Here is a 10,391-nt window from a genome sequence, read left to right as displayed (position 1 = left end):
GTTGACGGACGGAGATCTCTGTATCACTGGCGCTGGCATCAAATTAGCAGTCAGCAAAGTGTGGTTTGGGCTCTGCTTGATACTCTGCTGACACTCTTTTTCTCTGCTCTGGAGGAGTACTTACTTAATAGCAGTCATCAGTAGATTACGATGAATACGCATACTTAATTGTATTTGTTGACTGACCGGACCCGCCGCCTGTCGTCATCGTCGTCGTCGTCTTCCTCGAGAATTCACTTGTTGTTGCAAGGGAAGGAGACGGGTACGGTCGCACTCCACTCCACTCCCCTCCGTCCGTACCTCCCCTCTCCAATCCACTCCCCCAATTTTTTTCCCAATGCAAGACCAATGCAAGGAATGAATCGACCAGCAGCAGCAGGGGCGAGAGAGGCACCGGCGACGGCGGGACCTAGACGCAGACGGAGGCAGGCAGCAAAGCCAAATCCACCTTGATGGAGTGGAGCCAAGCCCGATGGCCAATGGCGGAGCTGCGCATGCCCCACTCCTCTCGATCGTCGCCATCCACCTCCCGCCTCCTTATATTCCCCTCCGCCCGCCTCCCTCGATCTCCATTCCCATCGAATCGAGCCACAGCTGATTCCTCTCGATGGAGGCCCTCGGCATGGACGCCATCAGCAACGAAACCGTCGACCTGGTGCATTTCAGACCTGCCCTGCCTTGCCTTGGGCCCTTGCCCCCATCTGATTACTAGCTAACAACGCCATTGCATTGCATTGCAGGAGCACATCCCCGTGCAGGAGGTCTTCGATCACCTCAAGTGCACTCGCGAGGGCCTCACCGCCGCCGCCGCTCAGGAGAGAATCAACGTCTTCGGCTACAACAAGCTGGAAGAGAAGCAGGTAATCTGTTTCGTTTCATTCATCCGCTTCTATCTAGCTAGCTAGTGACAAACAAGACGACAAGCGCTAGCTAACACCTTAATAGTAACAATATGATGTAATGTTGCAGGAGAGCAAAGTGCTCAAGTTCCTGGGCTTCATGTGGAACCCCCTTTCCTGGGTCATGGAGGCGGCTGCCATAATGGCCATCGCCCTTGCTCATGGAGGAAAAGATCTTAGGGGAAAGGTAATCATCAATCATCGCCACACAATTCACTCTTTTCCCCCCACTCTACATGATCCTAATCTATCTTCACGCAGAAAATGCCCATAGACTACCATGACTTTGTCGGAATCATGCTACTGCTCATTATCAATTCCACCATTAGCTTCATAGAGGAAAACAACGCTGGCAATGCTGCTGCTGCACTTATGGCCCGCCTCGCCCCAAAAGCTAAGGTAAAAAAAATACCTACTGCTCTCTTCTAGGTTCTTTCTCCCAAATACTACCGCCATTCCATCCCGTTTCATCCTTTCTAGGTTCTACGTGATGGAACCTGGAGTGAACTGGATGCGTCTTTGCTGGTTCCTGGTGACATAATCAGCATTAAACTTGGAGACATCATTACAGCAGATGCACGTCTTCTCGAGGGAGATCCTCTAAAAATTGATCACGTATCTCTTCCTCTCTGCATGCTGCATTTCCCTACGGCTTTTCTGCTGAAGACAAATTATTCTCATATAGTGAGCATCATTCTGGTATAAAAACACGAATCAATGCAACCATAAAGGGTTACTTTGCAGTCTGCACTTACAGGAGAGTCGCTACCTGTAACCAAGCACCCTGGTGATGGAGTCTACTCTGGTTCAACCTGTAAGCAAGGTGAAATAGAAGCAGTTGTTATTGCCACTGGAATCCATACCTTCTTTGGGAAAGCAGCCCATCTGGTTGAGTCAACTAATCATGTTGGCCACTTTCAGAAGGTCAGTCTTCAGCAACCAGTGTCTTTATGCTTAGCCTATCTTATCTTTTATCGACCATGGTCTCTTTTAGCAACCAGTGTTACTGCCATAGAAGAAATGGCTGGAATGGATGTCCTTTGTAGTGACGAGACAGAAACACTGACTCAGTTCTATTTTTGCATCTTATTCCATTAATTCTTTTCCTGTATCATTGGGTTACTTCACTACAGCCAATTATTTAATATATTTTGAATGCCGAATACGTGATCTTGGCTGCATTCCATGGATGCCTTTTAGGTTCTGACATCAATTGGAAACTTCTGTATTTGCTCAATTGCTGCTGGAATGACTATCGAGTTAATCGTGATGTACGCTATTCATGAAAGAAAGTACCGTCAGATCATTGATAACCTTCTTGTGCTTCTTATTGGAGGAATTCCCATTGCCATGCCTACGGTTCTTTCTGTCACTATGGCTATTGGATCAGACAAACTAGCTCAGCAGGTTTGATCAGAGTTCTCTGGTGGAAAATTAGCTGGGCAACTGGGTTTTTTTAAAGTGACTTTTGCTCCCCTTTGGTTGTTTGCAGGGTGCTATTACCAAGAGGATGACTGCCATAGAAGAAATGGCTGGAATGGATGTCCTTTGTAGTGACAAGACAGGAACACTGACACTCAACAAACTAAGTGTTGACAAGAATCTAATTGAGGTTATATCATTTGAATCTTGTACTACTTAAAAAATAATTCTAGTTATTCTCTTAATTTAGTGGTGACACGCCAATGAGAAAAAAACAAGGATTTGCAACTGGCCAACTTCGCTAATGATTTTTTTTTTCTGTTCTTTGCTATATGTATTAAATTTCAAACAGAAAGCAAATTCAAGCTTGTTATGATTTCTTCATGCATTATCTCTTTTCTTTTCCTCCCATTTGCAAAGAAAGTTAAAGAAATGAAACATCGTCACACAGTTTCAACTCTGAAATGGTTCCTTTAAAAACAGTCGACCAGCATAGGCAGGGGCGGATCCAACGTGGGGGCAGGGGGGGCTAGAGCCCCCCTACCCCCATGGATCCAATGGAGCCCCCTCCAAGAATTTTCAACCATGAATGAAGAGGAGGAAGAAGAAAAGGAAGAGGAGGAAGAAGAAAAAGTGAGGAGGGAAGAAGAAGAAGGGAAAATTAGCCCCCCCTAGATTGAGATTCTAGATCCGCCACTGAGCATAGGAGGAAGTAGGAGTCATTGTTATCAAGAAGAAATAGCCTCCCGAATTCGAGTCGAAGAGGACTCAAACCTGAGATCCACACCTGCCACCAACTGAAATAGTTCCTCTTATGCTGTGTGGGCAAATCAAACCGGTCTTATTTGCTGCTGTACCATGACTATGAGCATATTGGCAGTTCTGCACTTTTTTTCATACCAATAGTAATGACACTGATTGCTAAAATATGAAAATTTTCTGTAGGTTTTTGCTAGAGGTATGGAAAAGGATGACATTGTTTTAATGGCTGCAAGGGCTTCTAGAATAGAGAATCAAGATGCTATTGATTTTGCTATTGTTTCAATGTTGCCAGATCCAAAAGAGGTAGAAAACTCACCTCTCTTATACATTTTTATAATTTATGCCTGTTCGGATGATTGTTGGATGTTTTCATCACTCAAGTAGGGAAGAAGCTACAAGCTAGACACTCAAAGTGCTGACATATATACGATTCACAAAATGGTTGCATATAATTTCAAGTGTATAGTCTACTTCTAGAGGACAGGCCCTGGCGCAGTGGTAAAGCCATCCCACTGGTGCCAGGAGACCTGGGTTCGAGCGGCCTCTCCGCATGCGGGGGTAAGGCTAGCCCAGGAATATTCCTCCCCCAGACCCCACATCATGTGGGAGGTTCAGCACTGGGGCCTGTCCTTTAGTCTACTTCTTGTCTGATTTACTTGTTAGGACATCACATTAGTACAATTAAGTTTTAGAAGTTTGGCTGCACACATTCTAGGACAATATCTAATTTGGATAAGAGGCATCCGTTCATCATATGAGCTGTATGTTCAATTTCTTGCCTTGGTAGGATCTAGCAACTTCTGATAATGCATATCTGGAGGTAGCATCAATTTTGAACAAGCATTTCTGAGTTTGACAGCTCATAGCAATTGCATTCATAAGTTTCCATGTGTAACAGAAAAAAAGCCATCTAACGAGCAATGTTGTTGGCATCACTTGTTTCTTCTTAATTTCATTTACCTATTTTTATTCTCTTCTGCCTACCTCTAGGCACGTGCCGGCATTCAAGAAGTTCATTTCCTCCCATTCAATCCAACTGACAAGAGGACAGCACTCACATACTTAGATGCTGGGGGTAAAATGCACAGGGTTAGCAAAGGTGCTCCTGAACAGGTATATATATTACATGATTTAATTCTTTTTAATACCAAAATAATACCTGAAGAAAATGTAGGAACCGTAGTGTGTAGACAGTTTGAAGTGCACGGTAGCCAATTATGGTAATTTATACTTTGCTACTTGAATTTATGGTTAGATGACTTGTACATGAAACTTACTACTGCTACAGAAAAAAGGCAAATGGAGGAATGCAGACTCCTGCATCATATTTTGCTTGCTTAAGATATATATGTGGTTGTCTTTGGTATTAACTGAATTGATGAATCTGCAGTCCTATTCTGTGTGTATCTAATTTCCCCCTATCAATCTAGTTTTCTGCATGTTTTCATATGCGAGCGGATGTAATCTTGTTCCTTTTTGGTTCATCTCATTGTGCTTTCCTGGTATTTGCTTGTTTGAAATGAATAAAAGAATGAATACTATATGTGACTGGGTGCGCTCACATCATTGTTACTGTAATGTACTTATATCCCATCATATATGTCTTGCAGATTCTGAATCTAGCATCGAACAAGTCTGAGATTGAAAGAAAGGTCCATCGTGATATTGGCAATTACGCCGAGAGAGGGCTGCGATTGCTTGCTGTTGCCTATCAGGTGGCAAAACTGCTAGTATGCTACAGCATGCTTGTCCATGCACAGAACAAAACCTAATTAAATTCTTTCGCCATACAGGAAGTACCTGAAGGGACCAAGGAAAGTCCTGGAGGACCTTGGCAATTTGTTGGTCTTCTCCCGCTCTTTGATCCTCCCTGTCATGATAGTGCTGAAACCATACGCAGAGCTGTTGACCTTGGAGTCAGTGTGAAAATGATTACAGGTGCCTCTTTTTATGCATCATTTAGTATCTGCTGAACAGCATGGAATTACTTAATTTTATGGAGTTAGAATATGTGCGCGTGTCTAGTTGATGATGGCTGGTACTTTTTTTTTCACTTAGACTTGCTGTCCTCAGTAGCTGGGAGCAGTCAATTAGAATGCTTTACTGTATGTGGACGTTGCACAAATTTACCTTGAATTCTAAAAAAACATATTAGGCTATCATCTAGAGATTGTGATGTTTTCCCTGCATTTTTCCACCTAAACATTTTCAGGTGATCAGTTGGCTATAGCTAAGGAGACTGGCCGGAGGCTAGGAATGGGAACAAACATGTATCCTTCTTCGTCATTGCTGGGTGACAAAAAAGGTGACATAGCGGTCCTACCAGTGGATGAGTTGATTGAGCAAGCGGATGGGTTTGCTGGAGTTTTTCCAGGTGAGCATTAACTATCTATTGCATCATGGTGTTCCTTAATCTAATTAGTACGTGTTTCCTTTGACAGAGCACAAATACGAGATTGTGCAGAGGCTACAAGCCAGAAAGCACATATGTGGGATGACCGGAGATGGAGTCAATGATGCACCTGCTCTGAAGATAGCAGATATTGGAATTGCTGTGGCCGATGCTACTGATGCTGCTCGAGGTGCCTCTGACATAGTTCTGACGGAACCTGGATTGAGTGTGATCATCAGTGCAGTGCTAACTAGTCGGGCAATTTTCCAAAGTATGAAAAATTATACTGTAAGTCCACCATAGAGATTTGGTTAGAATTTTGGATGTCGTTATGCTTGATCTTTATTTATTTTTGGTGCAGATATATGCGGTGTCTATAACCATACGTATTGTGGTAAGTTCATTTGGCGGCCTACAATAGACAGAGTAGATGTTGTTGGTGGCAAAGTGGTATCATTTATGCGTGTTATTGTCCGTGCAGCTCGGGTTTTTGCTCTTGGCATGCTTTTGGAGGTTTGACTTCCCTCCGATGCTGGTTCTTGTGATAGCGATTCTTAACGATGGTAATAAGACGTTGATTGATTTGATTCCTGCTAGTACGTACATGCATAATTAAATTAAGAGAGATTGTTCTTCAGGAACCATTGTGACTATCTCCAAAGACAAGTTGAAGCCATCTCCCCACCCGGACAGCTGGAAGCTAGCGGAGATATTTGCAACAGGAGTGATCATCGGGGCTTACCTGGCTGTGACGACGGTGCTCGGAGGTACACGGACCCCCCTCCGCCATCAGTTGTCATCCGTGGAGCAGCTAGGCCTGATGGCGGAGGATGCCCGGCGGCGCGCCGAGATCGCCCGGCTCCGGGAGCTGCACACCCTCAAGGGCAAGGTGGAGTCGGTGGTGAAGCTCAAAGGCCTCGACCTGGACGACATCAACAACCAGCACTACACCGTGTGATTACTGATTCATTGCCTGATCGATCCATCGCCTGCCTGAATATGGCGAGTCGAACTCAGGATCTCAAGTGCTACCGAGACTCTTGTAACCACTAAGCTACATGCCATTTTGCGGCTAACTCCTATATATCATGCAAGTTACTATTGCTTGTTGTCTGGCCTCAAAATTTTCATCCCGCATAACAATGTGTGGTTTTTAAGCTCAGGTTCGTTGACTTGACTAATGTAATCGGATCAGGTGATTGGTCACTATCATTTTAGTTTGTCATGTTTGTAATCGTTGCTTTGTTTCTGTGGCTCGGATCGGCCGATTGAAACATTTATAGGTCGTGGTTCGAATGAAAATAAAAAAAAGGAGCAGCCGAGCAGGAGCGGGAGCAGTTTGCTTCACTTTCTCAGAAACATAGGGTTGAGGGGTAAGAGCATCTCCAGCAATACCACCAAACTAGGCCCTCTATTTGTTAAGTAGGAGCTCTTTCTATATTTTGAGGGCTTAATTTTTCATCCAATTCCAGCAAGAACCTCTATATCTCAGCGACTCAGCCCCTACTTCCTCCTGACATGTGGATCCCACTTGTCGGTCTGCTTTCTTCTTTGCCTCTCCTTTATTCTTCCTCTTGCTAGCTAGACCTGTGACCACAAGCATCGGTCGGGCGCGTCGGAGCTCCGCCCGGCGCTTCGAGGGTGGCGGCTCACGTGGCGTCGGCGGGCATGGGCCAGCCAGTGCTCAACCCGGCACGTCGAGAGCGGCGGCTCGCCTAGCGCGGCGGGCAGGGGCCGACCATAGCTCGGTCGGGCGCCCCAATGCGCAGAGGGCGGTGCCGTCAACAGGGGCCGACCGAAGCTCAGCCTAACATGGCGATGGCCCTCCCAGCGCCAGCGGGCAGGGGCCGGCCGGAGCTCGGCCTAGCACATGTGCCGAGGGCGGCGGCTCGCCCGACGCTGGCGGGCAGAGGCCGGCTGGAGCTTAGATGAGCGTAGAGGTGAGACTTGGGCCGTGTCGTGCCGGCCCAGCCCGGCCCTCTTGTCCCTCATGCCATATCGTGCTGGCACGTTAAGTGTTTTATCAAGCCCAAGCACGGCCCACAGCACGCGGGCACGTCTTCGTGCCGTGCCGGCCCAAGCACGGTCCTCTGGATACTTGTAATTGGAGTTTATATGCATTGGTAGAGAAATGTTACTATTGCAATTAGGAAGCATATAAACTATGGATGGTAGAAAAATTACGTGATTTTTTCGAATGAAAATTTTCTTTCATAATTGGTGTTAATTAGAAAGGAAGATTAACTATTATAGTATAATAACAGGCTATGTACGGGCTGACGGGCTGTTTTCGTGTCGTGTCGGGCCAAGCACGATCCAAAATGCGGTCCGTGCCATACAATCCATCATGCTAAGATCCTAGGCACGGCATGACCCTCGTGTTCCTGTCATGTCGGCACGGCCCAAAATATTTCGTGTCGTGCCATGCTTTGGGTCGTCATGCCAAATGATCGTGCCACAGTCCGTCCAAAAATGATACGGCCCAAATGCCAACTCTAGATGAGCGCACGCGCCGGGGAGAGGGAGAAAGAAGTAGTTGGGTGGGACCCACAAATGAAGGGCTCCCCAGAGACCTCACCTCCCAGACCTGGGGGTTCAGGCTAAGATTTGGAGGCCTCCTCATTTTAGGAGGTCAAATAGAGGGTCTGATGGAGTTAGTTTTTTTTTTACTTCATCCTCCAAATTTTGAGTAGGGAGTGGAATAGAGGGCCTGGGGGTTGCTCTCAAGAAGCAGCTTGAGTTGTATAGGAAGAAAAAGGAGATGAGTAGAGAAACGATGAATGTGGTGTGCTGGGAAACTAGACAAGCGGGACTAGCGGACACTGACGCACCCCGTAGACTACTACTCCTTCCATCCAATTATTTAAGGCCCATCATGACTCAAAAACCAAAAAAGTGTTAACTTGAAGAAAAAATGCAATTACTTTTTCCTCATTTAACGTGTACAATTTAGCCTCTTAATTATGGCATTTGGCCACTGCGCATGGGTGGACGTGCAATAGGTTAGAAAAAAACTATGGTGCCACAATGGATCCGCGGACGTACCGCAACGGTCCATGAAGCTTCGCGCGCCATGACTTCGAGAAAAACTAGAATAGACCTTGTATACCTGCATTTTTCAGATTTCCTAATGAGCCTTAGATAGTTGGATGGAGGGAGTATTATCATAGGCAAGCATAGGATGACATGTAAAATCTCATCATTACATCTGAGTCCTCATATTTTCAGATCGTGCCGCTTGCATCAAATTAAACTAGGTGAGTAACACCCATATTTAAGAAGCCAAGTTCTCGTGACCACACGCTATCCAGATGGAAATTACCTTTGCGGTGATGGTGACTCCAATGAACTGGATATACCAGGTAATTAATATGCATTATATACGGAAACCAATGTTTAGGGGTTGTTTGTTTTGAATTACCGGCTACACTTTTCAAATGTTTATTATGATCGCATTGTTTGTTTTTACCTGTAGTAATTGATGTGATTGGGGTTGTAACTGACAATCCTACGACCCTAAAGAATAGTGTAGAGTTAGTTGCTGATCCAGATGTTGGATGCAATCTTGGTTTAAGTGAAACTTGCATTGTGTCAGAAATGGGCCGGAAATTTCAGGTAATAGGTTTGGCTTTGGTGATACAAAACCCTATCACGATCTGATGTGTCTCATTGAGGTCTGAATTACTATAGCTTATTGTTTTCATTGAGGCCTCTAGAGATTACCACATTGATCATTTGTTGAATACAAGAGTACTGTTTTCAAGTGGAGATAGAAAAATAGGGAATTCCTTTAATTGTTACTTGGAAAACAATTTATTTTGTCCATTTAGCTCATTTGTTATTTTGCATTTTAAATCTCATGGAATTAGTGGCTTGATGGGCTTCAAGTTCTAACCTATTTGAGTCCTTGGCAATTTTGATTATTGCGTGGACCTGAGTATATTTGGATTTCTTTCTTGGCTGTAGGAAAACTACTCTGTTTCGTGTCATGTTGCTATCTTAGCTATTCTTTTTTAATGTCTCGTTTGTTTCAGGGGCACTATAACATCCCGAAAATTTACTAAAATAAATCATGCGCTAAAGTTGTGTTTCGTCGTTGAGCTCGATCCCTCCTTAAAACCCTAACCCCAGCTTTCCGGGAACCTCCCTGTTCCGATCTTCCGATTCCCAAAAAACTTGTCCCGACACCCGTATCCAGCACCCTGTTTTCCCCCCTCGACCCGCGCGTCGCGCTCACGCGCGCCCAGGCGCCGCGCGTGGCCGACCGGGCGCCGCGATCACGGCGCGAATCCCGCCCTTCCTCTCTCTCCATTTCCCTCTCCCCTCCTTTTTCTTTTTCTTTTTCTCTCTTTTTTTTCATTTTCTTTTTCTCTTTTCTTTTTCTCTCTCCTTCCCTCTCCCTCTCTCTCTCTTCCTACCCCGCGCGCTCGGCTTCCCCTCCCTCTCTGCTCTGCCTCGCTCCCGAGCACGCCCCGAGCGCCGCTCGCCGCACGCACACCAGGCCCCCCGACCTCACTCTCCTGCGCGCCGAGCCGCACACCACGCCGCGGCAACCGGAGCTGTGCGCGCGCCCACCATGGCCGCCTGGCCGCGCTCGCGCACGCCCGTGCCGGCCGCACCGCGCCATCCGTCCCACTCGCCCTGCGCCCGTGCCCCGCCGCGCACGGCCCTCTCTGCTCCGCACGCTTGCTTGCCTCCCGCGCGCGCGCTTGCTCCGCTCGGCCGCCGCTACACCTGGCCACGAGAACGCGCCCAGCCGGCCGCCTGCTGCCCCCTTGTTCCCGCGTGCGCGCGCACGGCACGCCGCGACACGACGTCGAGACGCTGGCCGGCCGCCGTTGACGCCGCACAGCACTGGCGACTCCGGCACAGCGCCGCCTGCAGCGGTCGCCGCCTGATCGAGGCGTCGTGTCCCA

General features: G+C 46.9%; 1 protein-coding gene across 1 annotated transcript; it reads left to right on the top strand.

Moving 5' to 3' along the window:
- Positions 1-197: 197 nt before the first annotated feature.
- On the top strand, positions 198-6,578 carry LOC120647653 (plasma membrane ATPase 1-like). Its single transcript, XM_039924527.1, has 17 exons — positions 198-655; positions 741-860; positions 970-1,086; positions 1,161-1,298; positions 1,380-1,514; positions 1,644-1,823; positions 2,100-2,306; positions 2,392-2,511; positions 3,267-3,386; positions 4,074-4,196; positions 4,694-4,798; positions 4,877-5,021; positions 5,296-5,457; positions 5,525-5,763; positions 5,837-5,869; positions 5,957-6,038; positions 6,114-6,578. Exons 1-17 carry the CDS (start codon positions 608-610, stop codon positions 6,431-6,433), a joined length of 2,394 nt encoding a protein of 797 aa, XP_039780461.1. The 5' UTR covers positions 198-607; the 3' UTR covers positions 6,434-6,578.
- The last annotated feature ends 3,813 nt before the right edge of the window (positions 6,579-10,391 follow it).

This window comes from Panicum virgatum, chromosome 9K (genome assembly GCF_016808335.1).
Source record: "Panicum virgatum strain AP13 chromosome 9K, P.virgatum_v5, whole genome shotgun sequence".
Classification (NCBI taxonomy): Eukaryota; Viridiplantae; Streptophyta; class Magnoliopsida; order Poales; family Poaceae; genus Panicum; species Panicum virgatum.
The sequence above is the reverse complement of the archived record's forward strand: the minus strand, read 5'-3'. Positions and strand labels throughout refer to the sequence as shown.

Excerpts from the sequence above, each read along its gene's own strand:
- LOC120647653 (XM_039924527.1), top strand. The coding sequence starts at position 608 with ATGGAGGCCCTCGGCATGGACGCCATCAGCAACGAAACCGTCGACCTG. Across the intron at positions 1,515-1,643 it reads ATCCTCTAAAAATTGATCAC|TCTGCACTTACAGGAGAGTC; the intron begins GTATCTCTTCCT and ends GTTACTTTGCAG. Across the intron at positions 5,870-5,956 it reads CTATAACCATACGTATTGTG|CTCGGGTTTTTGCTCTTGGC; the intron begins GTAAGTTCATTT and ends TTGTCCGTGCAG.